At 37.1% G+C, this 26,063-nt stretch overlaps 1 protein-coding gene across 1 annotated transcript in view; it reads left to right on the forward strand.

Annotated features, from left to right (window-relative positions):
- Positions 1-793: 793 nt before the first annotated feature.
- The window catches only part of RABGAP1L (RAB GTPase activating protein 1 like), a gene marked incomplete at both ends in the record, with an annotated part of 227,355 nt that continues 202,085 nt past the window's right edge, over positions 794-26,063 (forward strand). The window contains 10 exons of the mRNA XM_082003159.1: positions 794-928; positions 2,189-2,381; positions 4,229-4,439; positions 6,883-7,057; positions 7,824-7,984; positions 8,801-8,911; positions 13,269-13,335; positions 14,576-14,678; positions 16,263-16,429; positions 20,230-20,374. Of these exons, the coding sequence (XP_081859285.1) occupies positions 794-928; positions 2,189-2,381; positions 4,229-4,439; positions 6,883-7,057; positions 7,824-7,984; positions 8,801-8,911; positions 13,269-13,335; positions 14,576-14,678; positions 16,263-16,429; positions 20,230-20,374 (1,468 nt within the window). The remainder of the gene's footprint in view (positions 929-2,188; positions 2,382-4,228; positions 4,440-6,882; positions 7,058-7,823; positions 7,985-8,800; positions 8,912-13,268; positions 13,336-14,575; positions 14,679-16,262; positions 16,430-20,229; positions 20,375-26,063) is intronic.

The raw sequence follows: 26,063 nt of genomic DNA on the forward strand, positions 1-26,063 counted from the left end.
AATGTATAAGCTGACCATTGTTTTGCCCTTCTTTGTTTCTAGGTTTATTTTTTGCTGTGCAAATAAGGGAAAACTTGTTCTCAGTTTCCATAATATTTACAGGTTTCTTGGGTTTTTTTCTTTGATTGTTTTTAAGTGGCACGGTTGACTTTAACTCTTGTTACGGGTGGTTTCAGAGAAAGTTGCTGAGGAGGATGTGATTGTGGTTTAGTATCACCTTTGACTTTATCACCTGTAGATACAAAGAATAATAAAGACAGCTAACATAATCGATTGCTGAATGTGTTTTCATGTGGAGAGCATACACTTTGATACACAGTTTTTGGAAAATTAGTTTTCAGGTAATCTGTATCTTTAGACAACCTGTGTGACACGGTGGGTAAGAAAGACACCTGGATGAGGGAGAACGAAGGGCAGGAATTAGGGAGGTAGAGGGAGCAGACTCTGTAGGATTAAAAACAGGGGAAGTGGAAGCTCCAGGCTGAACTTCCTCATGTGTTACCTACACACATAAATAACAGCCACTGCTCTTGAATCATAGGATTTTTAAACACACAACCTAAAAATTATACTTGCTATTTAAATAGAAAAGATGCCTTATACCAATGAAATCAGAGTTTGGGGAATATACTATAATACATTCATATAAGTATTCTAATTCTAAGTATTACGTTATTCCACAATAACTTCATGTTACACCTATTAACATATTGTTTACAGCTTCAAAACTAATTATTTAAAATTCTTCCTTCTTTCTTAGGTTCTTGTGGCAGGAGGAGAACACTGACCTGAGATGGAAGTCAAAACGTCGTTTAGCAAAGCCAGTAGGATTCCTGAAACTGTATCCACATTAATTAATGAAGAATTTGTCCTGGTTCATCAGCAATCTGAGGACATCTCTGGAAAAGATGAAAAACCTCAGCTAAAGGTTTACTATTACTTTATTTTAAATGTGTAGTAAGATTTGTATTGGTCAAAAGATTCAATATTCAAAAGAAGTTGCAGTAAGATGCTTGTGTGTGCTAGAGGAAACTCTTACACTGTAATTTTTGTCTTTGCTTATTACCAGTGAAATTAACAGCTCAGATCAAGCAAATCTGTCCAAAAGTAGCAGTTTGTTTTTCTTGTAATAACTTCTGCAGGGCTCAACTGTGTTAGTATTCTGTGGATTTATGCATTAGCAAAGAACTAAAAAGTTCTTTTCAAAGAATGATCTTCAGATTAAAGCTTGGGAAATATTCTTTATTTAAGGATCAGAGACCTGAATGTTGTTATCTTAAAAGCATGTAATTAGGCTGCAGAGGAATAAACCATAGAGGGTCTTGGGTTTTAGTTTTTAGTTTTTAATTCAGTTTTCCTGCTTAGTACTACTTTAGGCATGACTAAGACCTTTTCAAAAAGCTTCCTACCTCTACATAGCAGAATATTTTCGCATTTGGGTGACAACTGATTGGTTAATTACAACTTTGCCCGCTTGAGTTGCAGTAGCTGATTTACTGCTTTTGGTCCACTTGGAACAATAGGAATTTGTTCCCCTTGAAATGACAATAAGTACTGAGTCTGTCTTTGCATAAGTCTTTGCAGATATTTACAAATGATGATTTCTGTCTGTATTAAACACTACCTGCTTCTTCAGTAATCATGTCTGGAAAAAGGCAGGTGAACTGGAGGTAGAATCTATAATGCAACTTTATTATTGTCCATGGGTGGGTTTTTTTATCTGAACAGCTGGTACTTGTGAAAGGCTGTAATTTTTTTTTTTTCCCTTTGGAATGTGTCTTGCCATTTTCTTGCCAGTTCCTTAGACTTCTGCCCCTTCTGTGTGTGGGACAATTGGTGAAACAACTGAAATGGATGGGATATGACTAAGAAAGTAAAATTGTCTTTAAGACTAATCTATAACAAAGTCTGTTGATCTTTGTTCTGAATGGAGCATCTAAACACAGAAACTTGTTATTTTAAGAGAGGTCTGTAGTTTTTAGATGGATGGTTGTTGGATTAGCAGTGAGAATATGTGCATCATATGTAATGGGACGGGACATTTGATTTAATTTTGTTGCTGAACAAGACAACACACTAAGAATGAAAGTTTCTTAACTTTTGCAATGAGTGAGACTGTATGTTTGAAAAATAATAGTGAAAGTAAAACTAGAAGTACCTTTAAAAAATGTCATCTCCTGCTTAACAGGTATTTTCAAATGGACATGATCAGCTGGAGAAGGCAATGGAAGAGATACTAAGGGATTCTGAAAAAGACCAGAGCAATTTCTCTGCTCTCCGAGAAGGTTCCAGTGATGCAAGCAGCCAGGCAGCTGGAGATGAGTCAGCAGGTCAAGCACATCAGCCATCTTTGCACCTTGTTTTAGACCCTTCTACTACAGGTACTGCTAAAGTGCTTCCCATCTCAATCATATGTGCAGTTTCAAGTTAACCTTAAAATGAATATAAAGCTTTCTGGAGCTTCCTTCCAAAACTCTACTGGAGAATATCCTGGGGTCTCCTCTCCTTTTCTAATTAGTTGAGGATTATATAGAGGAATAGGTTATCATCAGATTGATACCCTGTGCTGCTCTGTTTAGGTCAAGATAATTTTGCTTTTGTCTCCAGCCCTAGAGGAGTTAGGACTAAGTATTGTGTAACTTGCTGAGTGGACTATAGTTGGGGTAGAGATGCTACTGATGGAGTATGATAAGTTTCAGGGCAGAGTTCATTGACAGTACTACCTACAAATGACATAAACCCTGAGCAAACTGATAAACTTGTCACCTCTGGTTCTATCTCCAGGTATCAGTAAGGACAGCTTTAGATGTGATATTTGCTGGGGATGATTGTGGTTCTTTTCTGGTATTTGAATTTTGGTGAAAAAGGGATGACTGAAAGCTTTTTGTATAAACTACATTTGTGTATATTTTGTGTGAAATATATTGTAACTTTTTTTAAAAAAAAAAATATTGGGAATACATGGGTGCGGCCATCTCTATGCACCTTGAAATAGAATTCTTTTTCCCTGAGTAGTATGTAGAGCACTTCTGTGGCATTGTATCAGATAATGCCCATAGCATCTGTTCATGAAGTAAAAAAACCAACTTGCTGTGGTAGAACAAGATAGACAGTTTATGCATAATGCAAACACCCTTCTCTTAATTACATGTATGCTGTATTTTTGTATTTTATATAAACTTACCTTATTGGCTTCCTGTTTGATGTCCTTCAAAGAGAACACAACCCTTAGCGTGAAGGAACAAAGAAATACTTGTAGATAGATTCCTCCCTCCCTGCCTTTATAGTTTAAGTATTATGGAATACTTACAATTTTGCAACCTTTATAGTTTAAGTATTATGGAACTAGAAAATAGAAATAGAAATAACAGGGCAGATTTCTTAGAGAGGTTTGGAATGTCCAGCTTTAGAGATACCAAAACTCAGCTGAACAGGGCCCTGAGTAACCTGATCCAGATTTGAAACCAGCCCTCGACTAAGCTGATCTGTCTTGGAGCGGGAGTTAAAGCAAGATGACCTCTGGAGGTCTTTTCTAATCTAGATTACTCTGATTCCGTACTTAACAAATTTTTCTTCCATCTCTCCTCTTGTTTCTCAAATGTCAAAATGCCTTAGAAAACAAAAACAAACAAACAAAAAACCCCCCAAAAAACCCCAGAAAACAACAATAACAGCAAAACTCCAGAAGCTCCCTTGAGATCATCCCTGTCCATACTAGTGTGATAGTGGAAAAAGAATGCTTCTCTGCTGAGTAGAGGTACAAACAGATACCCCTTTTCTTTTCTCCAGTTTCCTGATAGTTTCATGCAGTTAACACAGCTATGCCAGGAGTGTGAACCACATTTAGTAATTCTACACAAGCTGCAAAGACATGGGAGAGAAGAGAATTGGAGGCATCTTGATGTAAAATAATGAGTAGGAATTAGAAAGAGGCATAAGCAAACTAAAGAACATCTGGGGAATGGAGCTTAAGGAAAAGTTGTGTTCTAGCACCGCTGAAAATCAAAAAGGAATTTATCCCAATACAATACTTGGAAATGTGCATTAGAGTAGAACAGACTTAATGTTAACATTAAGTTGCCAAACAGATTTCTTAGTATTGGAGCTGGACTTTTGACCCCCATGTCTATTCTCAGAGCAAGTGGGAGATTTTGGTATGGAACTTGTTTGGAAAACAATGTGTAAAAATAAAAACCAAGAGTTAAAGAAATGGTTTCTTAATTTTCAGAAATCTCTGCACCAAGGCCATCTTCTCCCAGTGAACCCCTGGAAGAGGACAGCGTGTTGTTTAACAAACTGACTTACTTAGGTTGCACAAAGGTGTCTGCCCCTCGAAATGAACCAGAAGCTCTACATGCCATGGCAAACATGAAATCCTCAAGTCAAGCTCCTTTACCTGTTACGCTTTATGTTCCAAATATTCCAGAAGGCTCTGTAAGGTAACATACAAATGTTTCTTTTTTTACTTCCACAGATGCATAACAGGTTGCTACTCACTCAGGGAAGTAGAATGGCTGGATTTGTGCCTGAAGTTCTTGAAGACAGTTATTTTTGAGAAATTCTTCTGAAGCAACAAAATACATGCTCAAATTTAACATGCAGTACATAGTTGATGGTAGCGCTTGCCATATGGTGTCAACAAAAGCATCTCTCTCTACCTGCATCTCTGTTCAAATATGTTAATAAGAGATGCCTCTTTGTCCAGAGAGTTCATTCATGCAAGCTGTGTGCAAATTTGTGCTACCTGCATGTCTAGGTTTAAGTCTCTTGGACCTTAAAGCAGAGACAAATATTATCATACTTTCTGCCTGCTTGTGCTTGCCATTGCTTGTAGATAATGGTACAGAACATGGTAGTAATATTGCTGGGCAGTAATCGGGTACAGTGAAAGGCTTTGCCTTTTAAAGGGAAGCGGCTGACCTGTGGAAATGCGCTATCAATGCTCACATTCACTTGTTTGTGGTTATTTGCTGTAAGCCCTTATACCCTGAAGGATTATTTGAGCCATTTCAAATCCATGAATCCTGAAGATGAAGTATGAGGCTGAAAGTCCTCTACTGGGTGTGGGGTTGCTCTGAGGGTCAGTGACTCTGTATTGATTATCAGCAAGTGCCGGTTTGTTAGCTGTAGTGCCAAATATTCTCAAGCATCCTGTTCAGTGATTTCTGATATACTGGAAGGGGCGAGGTCATAATTACTGCTTTCTCCCAACCTCCCTAGTCTGTAATCACCTCCAAGGTAAATACACTGAGACAGTAGTGGTCCTGCTGGCCTTGGGTTAGCTGATGATTCAGTTCCAGACTCCTTCATATTTCTTGAGGACTTGAGATGCTAGTTTCTATTTCCACACACTACTGTGCTAAAACCAAGCCTCACCTGTGTCTGCCTCATGATGCATATGCTGATGGTCTCTATAGATCCTAGAAAACATTTACTTGTCTTATGTGAGAAGGGTCTTTTAGTTAGTGATGAGAGTCAAAGGTTCTTAATCAGGGTCTACTAAAGGCACACCTGTAGCAGTCTTCCATCCGGAAGCAGGGAGCATCTCAATATTGAAAATTGTTATTTTTAAACTCTGGTACCAAGATATCTGAAGGATAAGGTTAGATTTCCTTCCTTTCCTGTGCTCTGCCTATGTATTGACTGTCATCTCGTGCAGAAAGACAGAAGGACCTTGAAGTACATACATTATTTTCTTCCGTTTTGCTCTTTGAACCCAATCTAAGATTTCGTTTGACATTATGGCGATACTTCATTTGAATTAGGAAATTACACTGCGTGCTTTTATGAGGCAACTGTCACATAGATACTAGATGTTAGGTGTGCTGTACCTATTTTCATAGCCATTGTGGCAGTTCAAGAAAGTTGTTTTGCAAGTGAAACGGCAGGTTCCTTTGATCTCTAATTGCAAAGGGCATCATTAAGTAAAGGACTGCCCAAGAATCTGCACAGAAATGTAAAGGTGAATGCATGTATGACATAATACACTCCATCAAAGTTCAAGTGACACCAGTGTCATCTTTGAGGAGTATTTTCCATTCCTGGTATCTGAATGCTTGTCATGTGGGGTGCCATTTAACGTGGCCCACTGATACTACAGCATGCTGTGTCCTCTCTGGTCTTTTCTTGCCTTTAGAAAATCAGTCCTTTATTTTTAGTTACAGACTTGGAATTCTGTTCAAGGTAACGAATGTTTATTCACCCTTGATGTGACTGTGCATATGGACGAGGAGAGAATAGACAGGGGAGAACTGGGTAGCTCTAGCTATTGTTCTTTAAAACTCAGTGTCTGGTAGTCTGTGCTGAGATCACCACCCCTTGTCGTCTTTAAGGCTTTGGAAATACTCGCTGGGTTCTGAGTTTGAGAGGAACTGAAAATTTTGTATGAGCCCGTAAATCTGTGATTAATATTCACCTTGAACATGGCAGCAAGCATTTGCTAAGCTATATAGTCTGCTAGATTCTGAATAAATAATGTTTTCTTAAACAGACATTTAAATTCTTTTAAAATGTTGAATTTTCTTTGATCCTTGTATGCAAATTGCATTTTCACACGGTTGCTGTGGTTCCTACATTTCTACTCGTATTTTTCACAAATGATTGCAGAGCAATGATGGTCATTGTTATTGCAGGATATAGAGGTACTATATCTGAATGTATTGGAGAGTATAAAAAAAAAATTAAGCCAGTGTTATAACCAGAAACATTTACATCTTAAATTTGGAAAGCCTGGCATTTTTGTTCCTACTGCCCATCTTGTGTACTTGAATTTAGTAGTACTTACAGTCCAGATATTTATCTAATTGTAGAAGAGTCTTTTAGGTAAGCCTGTTTGTTTTACTGACCTTTTTCTTTGATCTTCCCTGTTCCTTCCCTTGACAGAATAATAGATCAGTCAAGCAATGTGGAGATAGCCTCTTTTCCAATCTATAAGGTGTTGTTTTGTGTGCGTGGACAAAATGAGACTTCAGAGAGTGACTGTTTTGCATTTACTGAAAGCAGCTGTGGGACCGAAGAGTTTCAGATTCATGTCTTCTCCTGTGAGATTAAAGAGGCAGTAAGTATTAAATGTTGTACGGTGACTTGTAAAAAGGATACAAGCAGTATTTTAAGAAGTTATTCCAGATGTGGTAATAGCATATAGTGCCAAAAAATAGGTTAGCACATCTATAATGAACTTGACAGAATGTGCACCTAGTCATACATGAATATTAATACAATTTATTTTTGTTCTTTTTCTTTTAGTATTTCAATGAAATTCTAAAGTGCACTGTAATGGGAAGATTTAGAAAGCTTAAGACAAGTATTCTATTTTTCAGGCCTCATTTGGGTAGGTTTCAGGCTAAAGTTGCAGTGTAGACCTTGTGACTTACAAAGAATCATTTTACAGTACTCTGCCCTAGATATTTTAGGAAGAGTGATGTGATAGTTTGGGAGAAAATGATTTTCTAGGGTGGAAAAATAGAGGCTGAAAAAGAAGAAACCACCTTTTTTTTTTTTTTTGAAAGTTGCGTTGTTAAATACACAACCTGAAAAGTACATTATTCAGGTCCTCTAATGAGTTGCATTCCTGATCTTGTAAAATACATCAACTTACTGAGCATTACATGAGCACTGAATGTGACAGGAATGGAAACGTTACTGAACTTGCTTGGTTATTAAACACGTGATCTGAATGTTTTGTGTTACGTGAGGCATGCTTTGTGTTCAGTGTAAGAGGCAAATGACAGTAATTTTATGACCTTCGAAACCAAATCACAATACCCCATTAAAAATACTCTTTTATTTTTGATAAAACTATTAATTCTTTTGCTTTTCTGCAGGTCAGCCGAATTTTATATAGTTTCTCAACAGCATTCAAACGTTCCTCCAAACAAGCATCTGATCATGTTAAGGACTTTGTTCTTCCTACTCCAGATAGTGATGTGTACACTTTCAGTGTTTCCTTAGAAGTCAAAGAAGATGATGGAAAAGGAAATTTTAGGTAATCTGAATGGAAAGGGAAAAGTAGAAATCCCTTTGGAAGAAGCTTATAGCTACTTGCAGAATGCACAGCTACTATATTGCAGGAAAATTGATTTGGCCTCTTTTCATAAGTAGACTTGTTATAAAAAGGAAGCTGTTGCTTTGCTGTTACAATTTTCTTCTCTCTATCTTTTCTGTAAAAAGATTAAAAATCAGGACACCTTTTTCAACTTAGTTTCTTTTAAATATGTGAGTTCCGGTAGGAATGCTCAAGGTAGGCCAGTGTAAATGGAAAAGATAGTAGGAATTCTGTTAAAAACTTTAGTCAAACCAGTTTTCTTGAGTAAATGCAGTCTAGTGGTCTCTCTCTCTTTTTTTTTTTAAAATAAGCTAATGAATTCCAAATTTATTGAAGATTTAGAAAATGTAAACTTTTCTAAGCATTACAGGGGACAGGGGAGCAAAGTATTCTTTGCTTAACAGTTAATTACAAGATTTTTTTGGAATGGAAGAGAGTTAATTCTGTGAAAACATCCTATTTATTTTTTTGCTTCATAGCCAGTATGTAGCATATTTGCTATCATTTTAGAACCCAAAACACCCCATGCGTTTTTGCCTATGTTTGTCTGATAAATCCCCCAGACAGCATACTAAGTGTGAGCCTATAGTCTGTTTTTCTTCAGTGCCGCTTTATTAAATTGCGAATAAAGCAAGAGAAGGTCTCTCAACTCATTTGAGCCATTAACAGTTTAAGTGCGCAGCTACTGTCTTGTCTGTTTTTAACAGTTAATCTTCTGTACCTGTGCTGAAGAAACTTGTTTCTTTATTCTTTTAGCCCTGTGCCAAAGGATAGAGAGAAATTGTACTTCAAGCTTAAACAGGGAATTGAGAAGAAAGTGGTGATTACAGTTCAGCAACTCTCGAACAAAGAACTGGCCATTGAAAGGTAAGATTCTTTTAAAAATAATGCAGGTTAAGTTTGTGAGAGAACAATATTTAATCTGCTTTTCTCTGGCTTTGCAAGTTATGTGACAGAAATAAATACACCACCACCACAGAAAGTAGTATTGCACAAGATAATTAATTTATAGATATGCAATTTGGTTTTACGTTTCTTTTGAAGTACTTGAGTGATATTTTTTTTTTTTTTTTTTTTTTTTTGGAGTGAAAACAATAAACAACCTGTAATACATTCTTGGTTTTTTGCCTTTTAATTGTCTTTTTGAATGTGGTGTTAGGATACTTAGGATATTCAAATGCTTTTGATTTTGCTTTCTGTTGTTTCTAAGTAGTGCAAAACCACATGCATTTATTGTAATCCTGCATTACCAGCATTTCACTGTTTAGTAAAAGTAACCAAGTTAGGTTGTCTAAGCTGTGTTAAACATTGGAGAACATTAATCTGTTAGATCCGTGTACTGGAACACTGCAAGTTTGGACTCAGCATGCTGGTTAGAAGAAGCAGTCTTTTGGTGGAGTCTTCAAGATGAGTAGGATTCCTTTGTAGTTTTGTTATAAGATGATTCTGATGTTTATCTTGAAGTGATGGTGAAGAGCTCAGGAATGGTTGATGACTAATGTTGTATTTCCTTGAAGTTACATGAGAGTGGTCCCTTTCGGGCAGAAAAAACTGACCTTCTGTGCAAAGCATTTGCACAAGAAGTGGACTGTGCATGTGAAGAATAACAGTTAGTTAATGTGTTCGTTAACACATTAACTCTTGTTACTACAGTAGTAGTAGGTATTGTATTAATATAAATGACGAAGTTGCTTCTCAATAGCTCAATTTTTCAAAATAGCAAATGCCACCAGATGGCAATCTTGTCAAAAGAGTAATAATAGGAGAATTCAATTTTAATGAGCAGGGAATTGAAGATAACAGGAGAATCAAGAAAAAAGCCCCAAAAGCCTCCCAGTACCTAAGATTGATTTCTTCACTTGCTTTCAAGCTTTTACGTAAAAAATTTTAGACAAGTAATACACAACAGAATTTTTTATCATCATTCTTCTGTATTGTAAAATTCTGGTTTTGATACTCATTGGCTTTAAAAAAAAATACCCTATTTTCAATGTATTTTAAATAATTTTGGCTTCAAAATTCATCTAATGAATAATGAACTCTTTTAAGCATTTCTGAATAGCATTTGATTGTTCTTAATTTTTTCCCCCAAAGTAAAGCTACCGTCCTTGGAAGTTAGCTTTTATTTTGATGTTGTTTAGGATACTCAATTAGGATATTATTTTTATCACTACAAACTTTGCTGATAAAAAGTCATTCAGTTGACATGATGTACACAGGTTTGTAAGTAATTTTATGTACTTAGACTGCATAACATTAAAATTCAAAACCAGTAGAAAAGATCAACACAGGTTAAATCAGACAGTGAGCTTCTAAGCAATTTAATGTGTCTTCCACAAGTATTTCTAGGTGGAACTTATAATGCAAAGAAATGATGCTAAAGAAATTTGGTCTCTGGTCTCAAGAGTTCAAGAATCTTTCTTCATTGTCTCAGAAGAATAAACCAGATATCACTCGGAGAAACTCACCAACCTTCCTCGTGTCCAGATAGGGCCCATGGTTGGGTTAAGCTGCTAGAGTTACTCTCAGTGGAGTTACTTTGTCCCCTCCTACCTCTGTGGCCTGTTTGACCTGGGTTTGCCTGTTTTTATCTAGGTCAAAGCAGGTAAAGGAATGATGTTCATTCCTGTCTCCCGGGTTTGAGTAATGTGTGGCACTACACAGGCTCAGTCCCACAATGTGGGATATTAAATCTCAGTTGCTTACAGGATTCAAGTAGGAACTTCTGGTTAATGATCAGCGGGCTTTAAGAATGTTGTTCTGAAGAGCAAAATAGCCCTTTGTTCTGAGAAGTAAGAGGATTGACTCTGTTCTCAATACAGTGGTGTTTAAATATAGTATGCTGCCAGCCATACAGCCATACATAATACCAAGTTACGCAGGTAGAGCTTAGGCTAAAGTCTAGACTGGTGTCCTTAGAACTGATGTACACAATACTGGTTGGTTGCTCAGTACTGCTGGAAGCTCTTTAAGATCATGTTAACTTAATACCATCAGCCTTATCCATGGGTAGCATTTGTATTTATATAAATGGAAATACGTATTAGTAAAGAGTAATTTCAGTTCTTTTGTTTTGTTTTGTTTTTTTGTTTTTTGCTAGTCTACAGACTAGTTGACTTTAAACAGAGTAGTGCACCTGCACATAGCCACTTGGTAGCCAGCTGTAAGTGCAGGAAACCCAACACATCGGAAGTGGCAAGAGGGAGGCCCACAGTCTGTGCAGGCTATTGTGAATCCTGGGTGTGTGGTTCAGCCTCCTCAAATCGGAGGCTGAGCGTTTTCACAACTGTTTGTGTAAAATTTAGCTCCTCTGCAAGTGAGGGTCCTGAGCTCATTTGAACTCATTTTGCTCTTTGAACTTAGTGGGGGGAGAAGCTCTGGCTCGTCTAGTAGCAGGATGCTGCCAGTCATCCTAGGTATCTGCTTCTCTGAGAGTCAGGGATTTCTTGTTTCTGCCTGCCACTGTTTTGGAAGCATACTTCTTAAAAATTTTGGCTGGCACACATCAGAACTTGTGTACATCCGAGAGAAGCACAGCAAGAGCTAGGATCTGTGAGCTGTTATTTTTGAAAAATGCAGATATTTTGTCTGCCTCTGAATCTTAGCCTTACAGTTTTTTTCAGCAGGTGTGCCAGAATCTAGTGACCCCTCTACTACTATAAATTATGGCCCCCTCAGAGTTACTTCTACCTCAGGAACAAAAAGTTGTAAGTCAGTCTATTTTAACTTTCTGCCTGGTCTAATTGGTCTTGGAGAGAAGCCTGCTTGTGTGGTTAAATGTAAATCCTAGCATCCTAGCTACCTTAGTTGCTGTAGGTGGCAATCTGCATTATGCTGCATAGATAAATCAAAATTGTGGTCCACTGTTTTATTTACCACTTAGATTTTTTTTTTTTTTAAGATTCTAGTAGGAAGAGGGTATGGAGAAGGAAAAATACAATTGTGCATGTAAGTTACTGTTTAAGTATAATGAGGTGGAAAATGAAAATCACGCACCCAAATGTAATAGGGGCAAACTTAATAGATGGTGTAGTAATTGCATATCTTAAGACTTTTATAGTTAATAGCATTATTGAAATGATAGTTGCTTTTATATCTCTGTTCATGGTACAGTGTGCTTGCCTGAAATCTGTGAAGCTATTCTGTCTTTGTTGCTAACCTATGAATGTTCAAGTAATCTCTTAAAATTTGTCTGATTAAAAAAAAAAAAAAAAAAAAAATCTAATTTTTCATCTGACAAGTGGGTTGCCCAGATGACAGAACTGCTTTTGTTCAGACTTGGGGAACGTGGGAATGGGGGGCTCTTTCTGGTGTGTTCACATACCTGATGGGAGGTATAGAGGAGATGGAGGCAGACTCTTCTTGGAGGTCCAGAGTGGTAGGATTAGAGTTGATGGACGCAGGTTACTTCTCCGGAAATTCCTCTGTTGAATGAGGCCAGTTGGTGTCAGTACAAAGGGAGTTGAGCAGTGGAACAGGCTGTCACTCTCTGTTCCATTCTGATGCTCGGAAATTTGACTTGACAAGGCCCTGAGCAACCCTGTTCAAGTTGGTCCTCTCTTGAGTAGTTCCTTCAATATTCAGAAATTTGGAAGTGAGGAGCTTTTTAAGAATGTTTCGGAATTTTTTAATTTTTTTTTTTTTTTTTTCCCCATTTAAAATTATCAAGAACATTTTCTTGCTAAACAACTGGACTGGAATTCTGGAGTTTGAAGCTCTGTATAATCCAGAAGTTCAGTTTTAAAAAAGAATGAAAGTCTAAAAAATTGAGCAAATTAGTTTTTTTAAGGGCTCATGATGCTGCATGATATTTTACACCAGTGGCATTAGGGGTGATACATTGTGTGAATTTGTAGCCTTTCATATGATGGTATGAAAACAATTTTTAAAATGGACTGAGGAGAGAATGAATTTCTTCTTGCTCATCTACAGAAATTGTTGGTATTGTTAAGCTCAATATTCTAAGTTGCCTTTAAGAATAATTGATTGGTCACAGGTCAGACACTAATTTATATCGTCTCCATTCTGGAAAATAATTTCATTGTCACTTCTATAATATATATTGTGCTATTTCCTGAGCGTTGCCATAACACGAACAAAAAATTACTAAGAAAGCTTTCCTTTAAAATAGAAGCAGTAGGTGGCTGTGCCATTATGTTCAAGAAAATACTTTTGTATTTTGAAAACCTAATATTTATCATTATTTTTGAAATAAACTTCACAGATGCTTTGGGATGCTACTAAGCCCTGGACGAAATGTGAAGAACAGCGACATGCATTTACTAGACATGGTAATGCTTAGCTTTAATAGTCCATTCAGTAAGATAGAGGCAGCTTAAGACACTGATTAGATCAGCTGACAGCTAGTTGTAACAAATAACTAAGCCTTCTGTATTGTGTTAACCATGTTGCCTTAAAATTTAGAGCAAATAATTGTTGTATTTGGGCGCTGGGGAAGTAGCCTTATTTTTCCAAGGCGCTGAAAACTTTGCCTTTATTTGCTTAATTTGAATTTAATTCTTGCTCAGAGTTTGAAGTATTTGCTTGTCTTCTACAATCTTCATTCCTTATGAGTTGCTTTTAAGCGAACTGCAAAACAGTGACATTTTCTGTGATAATATCGATTTATTTTCATGCTGTGGATAGGAGTGCAACTATTTTCAAGTCAAGAAGTGCTTGAGTTAAACCAATCAAGACATTTTGTGGCTGTATAGTTATCCCAGCTCTAGTACATTTCTTTACCCATGTTGATGATGCTAACTATCAGAGTTAGTCCTCTTGTCAGACAAGCTATGCAAATACTGTCTTACTTGCCTGTTTGTATCTACTAGCTCATTTTTTCTGTTTTTATTTGCTAGCAGCAGTTTCTCAGAAGTAGAGGCATTGCTGTCGCTATTAACTTTTATCGTATGTGGCTGTTTTGACCGCATTTGCATATTGTCCTGAAATTTCACTCTTTAAATCTCAAGTTCCTATGGACTGGAATTGTAGTCCATTGGTGTACTTACAAATCTAAGTCCATGCCTGAGCAACTCGGGCAGAGATCTGGCGGAGGTATGATTACGGAGTGGGAAAAACCAGCCTGACCTTTGGGATGGAGTTGTTAAGGTCTGTTAAGATTTCTGTTTTCTTTTTCAGGACCATTTCTGTGTATACTGTGGGGCTAGTTTAATTTTACAAAGTCTCTTGTAACTCATCCTCTCCTAACAAACCATCTCAGCTGCTCAGAAAGTAGAGTGGCAGACATCCCCCCATGCTTTCATGCTGCTTATAAGCATTAAAAAAAAAACAGTTGCTAAACTATCTTGTCTTCAGTTTCTGATACAATGTTTGTCTTCTAATGCTGCTTCTTTCTCTCCCATTTCCCTCTAACCTTTCTCAATGCATTATTTCATATTCTTTATTTGGATTGTGTTCTCTAGAAGGAACACAATCTTAGTCTGAAGCTGCTACAGCTACTTTCCCTCCCCATGCTCAATCTTTTTGATCTCAAACCATGACTTTTAGAATCCTGTATGGTTTTATTTTTAGGAGTCCATGGGAAAGAGTTCTGATGGGAAGGCTTATGTAATTACTGGAATGTGGAATCCTAATGCACCCATGTTTCTAGTACTTAATGAGGAAACTCCTAAAGGTAAATTAATATAATTTGTAAAATTGTTTTACCTGACATGAGTTTGGGCGTATGTATTTTCTCTTCCATGGAAAACACAGTGCACATGTCTGACTACATTTACCATTATCTTCCAAGAGTCCGTGGCTAGGAACTTTTCTGTATGAGCATATGCAACATAGAGATACAAATAACTGTTCCTAGAGCTGTGTGTTGCCAGCCAGTATGGAGGTGTTAAATTAGTATTTGGGGCTTATGTGCCTGTTTCCTGGTTATCAGGATTTTTTGGTTCTAAGCATGCAGAAGTTGTTTCCACTTTCTGTACTTGGCAAAGCGGTATGAGTCATAGGCATTGCTATTCTCTTTCTCTTAGTTTTGAAGCGAGTTGATTACAAATAGCATTACATCCCCTTCATCTTGGGGCAGCTGGAAGTGAAACACTGAAATGCTTGGTTATATAGCACAGTTTCTTATCGCTGGTATTGATGTTCTCTGATGGGGTGTAAAAGGTTGAATGCAAATCTGGAGTTCGTTCTCTATCCCACACCAGTTCCTTAAAGGCACATCCAGGTATATGCAGCCAGTGTCATTGTTCTTGATGAAGGAGTTTTATCCCACATTATTTCTAGTAGCATATAGGCAAGACTTTTGCTGTGCAGCTTCACACAGTTTCTGTTTAGCAGTGTGGTTTGGTTTTGTGGGGTGGTTTTTTGTTTGTTTTTAAGTGCCCACTTGCTTGTTTGGTCTGATGAGACACGGGAACCTAGGGTTCTGTAATGTCCGATTCTACATGTTTATTTTAAAAAATCTCTGCTTCCTGCAAGGAGGAGATCAGTTGTGATGCAAAAATGATGGGTACTACCTCTGTGATGAATGTTTCTAGAAGCAGCAAACCTTTTCTTGTACTGTAAACCTGCAAGATACACTTGGGCTATTTCAGTCTTATTCTCTGGTCAGTTGATCCTGCATTCTCCTCTGCTTGAAAAAGTTGGAGTTATGCTTCAGTATCAGGAAGATGGAGGTACTATAGGTTAAGATCGCTGATTCATGCTTAAAAATACGTTTTGCTGCTCTGAGGACTGTCTGACCCAGACAGTGGGACAGGAAGGGGTAAAATGTTTTGAGTCCTCTTAACTGACAAGAGTATGAGCACGGACATAAAAAATTATTTGGAGTGTTTCTTAGTGTTATGAGAGAGGATTTAGGACAGCCAATGCTGTAGAAGATCCTTGACACTGATTTGCTATACATGTATATATTCCCTCAGCAGTAAATCTAAAATGTGACCTTATCATCTGCATGTTTCTTTTGTCTGATAGGGAACATGTATTTTAATGCTGTTTTCTTTATGTGATGTCTTGCCCCTGTCTTTGTTTTAAAAAGTTAGCAGAGTTACTTGGGACACTGCTTAATGCATACTCTTATTCTGTGCAGCAGGTACGTAGGGTGTAGAACTCAGATAAATAAAATGGGTGCAATAGAATCAATAATTATATAGAAAGGGTTTTTGACTAGACAGTTTACTTCTGTCATTTATTGTTTTGAGAAATTGGAACTTTTGTTTTTTGTACAATTTTCTGTACATGACTTATTTTTGTGTTTTAGATAAGCGTGTATTCATGACGGTGGCAGTGGATATGGTGGTTACTGAAGTAGTAGAGCCTGTCCGGTTTTTGCTGGAGACTGTTGTGCGTGTGTATCCTGCCAACGAACGTTTCTGGTACTTCAGCAGAAAAACCTTCACAGAAACTTTTTATATGAAGCTAAAACAGGTATTGCATGTTTGTTTTTGAAAGAAAAGTTGGTGCTGGGAGTGTTTTTGTCTGTCTTAATTTGGCCTTTATAAAAGTTAGCATGGCACCTGCACCTCAGTAGTTTGTTTCTTTTAACTCTTTATTGCAGAGATGCTTAAATGCATAATGGCTAAGTAGCATATACAAATGTTCAGTCATAAGTCATTGGCTTTGTGGGCTTAAACAATTTTGAACCTACCCATTGAATTCTCTATAATTTCATACAATCTGACCTGTGTGCAGACATATAAAGCAAGTCCATTTGAATGGTAAAATTGGGAAATGACTCTTTAATTGCTCACTGTAAAATCAACTAATATGTAACAAAGGAAAATCCTGGCTGCTGTGTTTCAAAATGTGAAGGTAGGTGGCTGTAAGAATATAATCAATTAAAGGCAAAGGAACCTAGTGTAGAGGTTTAAATGAACTACATTCTTGTCCTTCACTGCCCCAGGGCTTTGTGAAATGTGAGACTAGGGCCGTTATTGTTGCAATGATTTAATAAATTAACACTGTGTGTGTTTGAGTTGTCGTCTTCCTGTGGGGCATAGTAATAGGTCTGAAGAAAACAACTATGTTGATATTGCATGGCAGAAGTGCAGCTGTGTTTAACACTTAGTACGTAAATAAATCTAATGCAATGCTATTTCTATATTTCTTCTAGAGATTAGCATAGCAACTTAGAATTTAAGAAAATACGAGAAAACCAACTGTTATATGCAAATGTTGAGAATATCTACATTTTAAATTTGATGAAAATTCATTTGAAAACATTACATTCTCAGCTGTTTGATACTCATCTATAATCAGTTAAGCTTTCTTTTTAATTCACAACGGTACCATTTTTAATCGAGTAATACAGTTGCTTTCTTTTTTTCTATCTCACCCTTTATAATGTGACAACATACGTGTCTACCATTCCTGAAGGAACACATTCCTTTCTTCCTGCTGTAATATTCTGAGGAGCTGTTCTGCAGACTTTTGGGAAAGGAACACTTTTAATCTTTGTCATCTTTCTACAAGATTAGGTCCTGATTATGGATGACAGGATCGCCGGTTGACCTGTCGCCAGGCTTTATTTAACCAGTTATCGGTCGGACAGTTTGTATTGCAGTAGCTGTTCCTGCATATACCTCTGGAAGATGCTGTACTTGACGGCACTCTTACTCCTTGGAAAATAACCTTGCAGATGGCATTGGGATCAGCTGTTTATGAACTTTGGGGGAAAGCAGTTGAGCTTAAGTAGATTCTAGGGAATGTATCGGTGGTTTAATATCAAAAGCCTCAGCTCCGAAGATAGATGGCTTCTTTGTGCAGGACAAAGAATCCTGTGGTATAATTTCCCACTGATGTAAAACCATGACAATAATGCTGTTGGTCATTGTGCAAATGTAGTGTGTTTGGCTGTGGTGAGAAATTCATTCATGCACTCTGCCCACTTCTAAGTTCTAGCATGCAGAGTCCTTGGCAGGAAACTTTAGACTTGGGCTGCCTCAGCAAGGTGCCCATTTCAGTAAAGAAACATCCGTTTTTGATGTTGCAAAAGGAAGCAAGCAATGAAATGGCATTTTCCTGCAAGGGTAAGTGGGACCTGCCAGTGTTGGCAGAGGAAAATCGGAACTCTTCTGAGAAAGGATTTAGGTAGATTTAATAGTCTGAACAGAGATTGGTGAGGTGCAGACAGATATGAGGAATGACATAAATGCAGGTTGCTGTGTGATACAGGATTGCGCGCGCTCTCTCTCTGTTACTCATCCACATTTTCATCGTTAGAACATGGTCCTTGTAAAGGTGGATTCCTGTAGATAGCAAATTCGTGCTTCATAAAAAACAAATAACCAAATTATTTGTGTTTTATAGAGATGGGTCTTGCAATTAACCAGAACATGGGCAAGGAGCTGAAGACTTAATTCTTGTAACGTAGGACAAAATCTGTAGTACCTCATGCCTTACTCCCCCAAAAATAAAGACTAATAGGTAGTGATGGTTAACAATGTTAGTGGCATCAGTACTTGATTGATTTAACTAAGTTGTTTGTAATTACTTGATCATGGTGTTCTGTGAGCATAATATGGGTATAATGGCTCTGATATCATCCTGCTACATGTGGCAAAATGCAGGGTACTTATGTCTAACCCCCAAAGTTCATTAAGCTGACTTCATGAGAAGTTCAATCAGCAAAACTGGCTGATAATTGGAGCCCCTGCTTCCAGGGAGTATCAGCTTTAAAGGATGCAGATCTGAGTGATTAAAACAAAATAGAGTAGGAAAGCTTTCTCAGTATAAAATTATTTATATTGTGTCAGTCCAGGCAGTCCCTATTTAAGCTGGCCGTCTGTATAATTTCACTAGCTTGTTGAAACTGCAAGTGCTGGTCAGCAGTTCATGTGCATCTCTAGTGAAGATGTTGCAGAGTCTTCCCAACTTTACCATAATTTTGATTTTGAAACAAATTGTATATTCTCTAACTGAAATTACGTTCTTTTTCATGGTTAATTTCATCTTTTTAATATGTTCAAAAAATGTTATTTTAACTGATTAAGCAAGATGCACAAAGGACAAAATAGCACAAAATTTTGGACTGGTTCATTTAATACAATCATTAGTTTGCAATTTTATACAATTGTCTACAAATGCATTAATCACTGCATGTCACTGCATAATAATTGTGTTCAGAACTGTAACTTGGAGAAGAAACTAATACTCCTTTTATTTTTAAATTTGCATCCTTGTATCCAGTGCTTAACGTATGGGTAACTAACTTCTTTTTTGTATAAAAGTCCGTTGAGCATGAGAGACTTAGAATAAACTCTGAACTTTCACAGCTTAAGGTAAAAAGAAGACAACCAATTTCCCCCTGCCCCCCAACTTTTGAGGTAGTTTGCCTTGAAAGCTACCAAATTCCTGAAGAGACAGATTTGGGAGGAAAAACTGCTTTTCCAGAATAAAATGTTTTACAGTGAAAATACTCTGACTTCAAATATATATTGTTACAGGTACCACACTCAAATTTCCAAGCTAATTTAACTGTTAGCTTGACAGAAAGACATGATTTGTACATGTGCGCACACACAGAGGCAGAGACGCATACATACACCTATATTAAAAGTAAGAAAAATCTTAGGCTACGATCACAAATTTTATAGCTAGGAACAGCCAATATGTTCCCACGGAGAAGGATATATTGCAAGTTATAATACCTGGAAGAAAGATGAATTTTTCTGTTTTTTTTTTTTAATGAGTAAAACACTACAAGGAGCTTTTCACAATTTGTGGCATTCAAAAAGCATGAGGTTTTGTTCCTTCTTTAGTCTTGCCTTGACCTACTAAAACCTCTTACCATTAAATTCTGGCCCCCCACCCCCGCCTTCTGATGATTCCTGTTTCTGTGATGTCAGTTACTCCAATATTTTCCCTGTTTATTCTCTCCTCTTTTCTTTTGCTGCGGTTTCTTGCTGACCTGACTTTGTTATAGCTATTTAAATTGGAAAGCTTTATTTATCATTGTTCTGAACAATGCTTAAAATGGTTATTAAGAGACAGCTTTGAAAATAATGCAGTTTTATTTATTTTTTCTACCTATAAAACATGAAGAGAAACAGGACTGTCAATTACTGCCAGTTTATGAATGCCATTGCAAAGTCTGAGGGAGTCTTGCCCAAATGCTTGTTTAGTCTTGATAGGAGATTTGTTTATGTGTGTTTGGGTTTGGTTTTGGCTTAGTATTAGAACTGCATTTATCAATAGTGCGGACCTAATGCACACATATTCTGTTTTAGTCTGAAGGAAAAAGCCACACAAGTGCTGGGGACGCAATTTATGAAGTTGTCAGTCTACAAAGAGAATCTGCAAGAGAGGAAGAATTGGTCAGCCCAATAAGTGGAGGAGGGCCTATGTCATCGCAGGAGGATGAGGCAGAAGAAGGTAAGACTAAATGAGCACTTAGAGTTCCCATAGATTGTACTATTATATTTCTGCTGTTAATTTACATTTAATTCTTCCTATTTGTGTCTATTAGAAATACAACTGCTTTGGACAAAAAGATCACACATAATTTTCTATTAGCAGCAGTTCTTTAGTAATGGCATTTTTACCAGCCCATTATTTGGAGTTCTCCCAGTAGCCACAGCAGGCAACACTTGTCTTTTTTTTTTTTTTTCCCCATGTGCTTCAAAAATGTGTTACTGCTGCACTTGTGTTCTCCTGACAGCATAGAAAACCTTTTCTAGAGGGATTTTCTTCTGACAAGAAGCCATTTGCCTTGAATGTGCTGCTGAAGGGCAGCATTGGAGTGAACTTTGAAATGGTGGACTTTAAATGCCTGTTTGTAAAGAAAACAAAACAAAAATCCCAGACAGACTCATAAGGGGAGTTCCCCACCCCCAAACTGTCTGCTTAGTTTGGGATTAGTTTTCCCTCATTTATCGAAGTATCTCCTGGATCATGTTGGGGATTGCCGCTCTTCACGGACCTAGCGTATTTGCCGGTCCCTTCCAAAGCTAACAGTACCTCAGTGTCTTCTCCACTGGTGGTTTTTTGTTTGTTTTTTTGTTTTTTGAAGGCCGTTTGCCTGCTATCATCTCTTGGTACTCTGAGAGTTAGCCCATAGGCTTTCTACGTGCCATTTTTGATCTGGATATCTGACCTACCAGAAATCATGATAGTTTACAACAGATTCATGGCACTGTCCTGTCAGTACAGGACAGTAAGTCTCATTACAGGGGAAAAACTCCTTCTTGATTCTTACTGATAGGTAAGTAGCTGGATATTAGTTTATGCAATAAGGGTCAGATCCCTGTGATAAACACTGCCAGGAGCAGACAGGTATGGTTACGTGGCTACTCTCTTCCCGTTAAAAACAAAAACCCCCATGTGTCCCAGGTGACATCAGGCTTACAAAACCCGCAGTCAGGTGCTCTTTAGTGACTTGAAAACCTTCTACTGATTTCTTGGAGGGAGTGGCATGGGCATTGACTGTCACGGTTATTCACTCCTTTGTATCAAGTACCACTTCTGAATAGTGAAAATACTATTTTTGCTAAAGGAGGTTTTATATTTAATTGGTATTTGGGATTGCTTTACTGTTCATAGCAAGAATTATTTCAGATTTGACCTTTGGGTCTTGTGGTTCAGCGTAGCATAGTTCAACATCTGTGGGTGTTCTTTTCCTTGCTGGATGTTTGAGTTGTATAGCCAGAATGTTTTCTGGAGCTTGTTTGATAGGATGGGGTTTAAGTAATTACTTGAACACTTTTTTTTTTTTTAGTATTGCTTCTTACTGAGAAGGGTAAAGCACTGTTCCAGAACTTGATGAATGTAGCACAGTTAGTAATAATGTGGATATTGTCCTCTTGGTACTATTATAAAATGGTTTTATTTTATTATAGAGTAAAAGTATTACACTGGGGTATGAACCTAAGTTTAACTTTGGTTTAGTTTCCTAATGCTAGTTTCCATATTTTAAATGTAGATGACTTCCTAAGAGAAGACATTAAAAATATCATGATGTGACTCTGTTCTCATGGAAACTGCATTTAGAGTTATCTGCCTAGAAGTTATCTATCCTAGTGGATATGCAGGTTAAATGAGTCATTTGCAGTTGTTCTAAATAAATCTCTTCATTCTTTTTCTTTCTTTTTCTTTTCAGGGTACTAATTATGATGATGGGAAAAAAAACCCCAAAACCTTGAGTTTACAATGTCTTGTCTTAGCCTTGGAAGAAAGCTTTTTCTTTTCTTTAATGTTAAGGATGGTAGCTGCATGGCCATATAGTTGAGGGTTTTTTTTGCTTGCAACCTGACTAGGGCAGGTGTGCATTATAAGGACTGCACTGTTTCATAGGCCAGAGGCTGGGTGTTCCCATTACAGATATTGAGGATTATTATCTGTTCTCTTTTGTGTTTTTTTTGCTGTATCTTCATATATATCCTACATGCCCACCAAATATTATTTAATTTACTTCAGAAGCACTATACATTGCAGTTTCATTTGTATAATGCTGTAAGAATGCATGCTTCATTTGCACCTTACCCGATTTCTGTGTACAACTCGGTGTGTGTGCGCGCAGTGCGTACATACAGCTCAGTGGGATGTCTTATGTCATGAGTATATGAATAAAGATGTTCATAAGAAAGAAGGCATTTCTTTCAGTATTTTTGTTCTTTTTGTTTTAGTGAAAAGACAAACATGATTCCTCCCTCCCCCCTGCCCTCCTACTGATTTTAAATAATTACAATACTAGCATTAGGCGTAGTCCCTTTCAAATATGCAGAAACTGCATATAGAAAATTGGGTTCACATAGTCCCTAAATAACATTCTTAGCTTTTAATATTCTTTTCTCATTTTAGCTTTATTTTTCATCTGAACAGCTATATAAAAAGGTTGTGCAATAGCTACTTAGAGATCTTTCAGATCAATCTCACTTTTTAAAAATTATTAATATTATAATATTTCTGGCAACCCAGTCATCTAAGGTTCCTTGCTTTGGAGATAATTTTTAAAATATAATTAATATTAATGATTTCTTGTCAAAACCTAGAATGTAGATTACTCTCCTTGATAAGGAGTTTTCTATTAATTTCAGAATATAATTTTAAAAGATTCACATATGTAATGAGATTCTTACATATTCTGGAAAGGTTTCAAATAAAAGGGATTGAAATACCGATTTTTATCAATAAGCAGAAAAGTACACTGTTAATATTTAATTTTGAGTAGAACCTTGTAGCAAGGTGCAGAGCACAGTTGGTTCAACTAATCTCCTTTTTGGTGCATGAAGAATAACTGAGAACATGTACAGAAGTGATGGTTTGAGTATTGCATTATTCAAAAAAGAAAAAGCTGCACAAAGCATTTTTATTGTACTGTCATTTTATGGCAGGATGAAGTGGCTGGCTGCATGTGTGAGCCTCAGGATTGGAGAAAATTACTTCCAGCAGAAGCATTTGCAAGGAGAATGTAGTGCTAGAGACCAGTAATAAGGGAGAAGGGGAAGAATAGTTTGGCTTCTGTTAGCTGCAGTGCTTCCTTAGATCATACATGAAATTATGACCTTCATCTGGCTATGATATTTTTAATTTTTTTTAAACTGTAATACATTTCAGGAGAATAGTACATAACTCTGAGTTTCTTCTTGAATCAGAATAATGTTAGAAGGTTAAGGATCACTTAACTGGGAGCAATTCTGTTTTAAAAGATAAAAGAGTCTTTAAACTGATTGTAACTGAGTTGAAGGTTTTTTTGCTGAAGTTTTATGTGGTCCCGAGTGTCTGGTTCCAGTCCTTAAATTGCCTGCAGTGTAACCCCAGGGTGTTTAGCAGACATCCTGAAACAGGTAATTCATGATACGTGAAAGACAGCATGCCTACCCAGTCTCCAAAAAGAAGTTTCTGAGCATAAGTTGTAGATTGCCTCTAGAACACTCTCAAATGACTTCCGGGAATGCAGTGCTGTTTGGATTTGTGTTTTCATTTACACAGCAATAGATTTCTTGATGGTTTAGATACTACTTTTCTGACAGCTGAGAATTGAGCAGGGATGCAGTTGACAGTATAGTGGATACTGATCCGTAAAGGGTGGACTTAAACCAAAAAGAATCCTATTGAAATGTGTTTTGGTGTTTAGTTACTGGTCTTCATATATAGTTTCTTATAGAAATAATTAATATGAAGCTGTAGAAGTAAGAAAGGGCAGCAAAAGAGAAGAAATAACCAACTTAAGAGGGTAAAGCTTTGTCTCTCTGTTCTCCCTAACTGTCTTAACTCTAGAACAAAAAGAGATATTATACAATAAAGAAATTAATGTAAGAGCTATGGAAATAGCTCTGTAAGAGCTCTGTAAATGAAATTCAGTGTGGAGATGGTGAAATTTGACAAAGAAAATAGAAATGAAAGGATAGAGGACCGTGAAAGCTTCAAAGAAATCTAAGTATGATGTATTGGACAGTACAGAAAGATAGTGTGTACAGTAGATAAGGAGTGGGCAACACTAAAATGATCAGAGATGATCAGCCAAACTAAATTAAGATACAGTGTCAAATGTTGTGAGTGGGTAGAGGATGTTTTCAGGATTCAAAGAAGTAAAGGAGTAGAGGAGGTGGTGTTTTAGGAGTCAGTAGAGCTATTGAGAGTATTTTGTGATAAATCAGGGGTTTATGATGAGGGATAGTGTGAACAAATGAGGATGACTGAGTGAGAAGAATGTCATTACATAGGGTGGAAATAGTCTACTCTGCATTTTTGTCCAAATGAAAAATAGCTTGATGTCATTCATAGGAACTGTTTGTTACATTATCGAATACAGGAATGTTGGTGGGTCCTAAACGAGATCAATTAAATCCATGTTGGAGTGTCTGCTATGTTCATAAAAATGATCTAAAACTTTATAAATCCTAAATTCACGAGGTCATTTGGCTAGTGGCTATCTTCAGACAAGAACCCTTTGCTGCAGTTCCGTAAGAGGTGAGTTCTAAAATATAAGTACTTCTGAAGAATGCAGATCTATAGCTTCTGAATGAAAATATTCCTGATGAGCCTGATGTCATTTTATGGACTCTTCTATCCATTCTCTTGCATTGGATTCTTTTCATGCCTTACAAGTTAACTTTCGTTATTAAAAATGCACTCAATTGACTTCTGCAGCTATTATTGTGCTGCCGGAAAGAATACGATCCCTTCCTCAGTACACAGAGAAAAAATACTGAGTGCAGAAGACTAGATATTTAAAATATGCCCTGAATCGTGGCGGTTCTTGTTGATAGTTACAGTTGTATTTCAATTTGTTCATGCAAGTATGGCCTTTCTGTTAAAAGCAAGTATTTGAAATGTTTTCCATTTGAAGCACTTCTGTGGGTTAAAGAAGTATTTAATGGAATTGTAGGGTTGTAAATGAAATGGAAAATTGGGGAATTTTAAGGTTGTTTCTATTCCAGGTTTATAGGGAGATGGAAGCACAGGGAAGGTCACCTGGCTGGGGCTCTGGTTCTTTTCCTGTTCTGTAACCCAGACTGCTGTTGGAGTTCACTAGTAAGCTAGGTTTACAGGCCAGGCCCTCAACGAATGAGTCTGACTTACTCTGAGCTATTATATTCCCCTCTTCCGCTCCAGTGTCTACAAGACACTCCTGCAAGGTGAGTCTGGGAACACACTGTAGGTAGGGATTCTTTCTTTGATAAATTCTGTTGCTCATGCCGACTTTCTGAAGTTCAAGGTAAAAATACAATTCTATATTTCTGGTCTGTGGTTCATGAATACTCCAGAGAAATTTGTCGATGACTTTGGTATATTCTTGCAGAATGATGGGGAAAATTACTTTCAAATTAAGGGAGTTTTCAGTTCCTTGGGCACATAGGTGGAATCTGTTTCTTTGATTTCAATCCTTTTTTTTATAGATTACATAAAATCACTTCAGACTGTGGTACAAAATAGACATTTTCAGTAATAAATGAGCCTAAATTGGTGTCTGCATCTTGTCTGGAAGCAGTTGTAGATTATTTTGAATGTTTTGGATGCTTTATTTTGGTAGTCTTTTCCTTGTCTGCCTATAAACAGTATTGAAAGTAATTTGAAAAAGGAATTACAAGGCTGTTGGCTTATTAGGAATTAGAGCTTTTTA

The sequence above is a fragment of the Phaethon aethereus genome, assembly GCF_964289735.1.
Source record: "Phaethon aethereus genome assembly, chromosome: 8".
Taxonomy (NCBI): Eukaryota; Metazoa; Chordata; class Aves; order Phaethontiformes; family Phaethontidae; genus Phaethon; species Phaethon aethereus.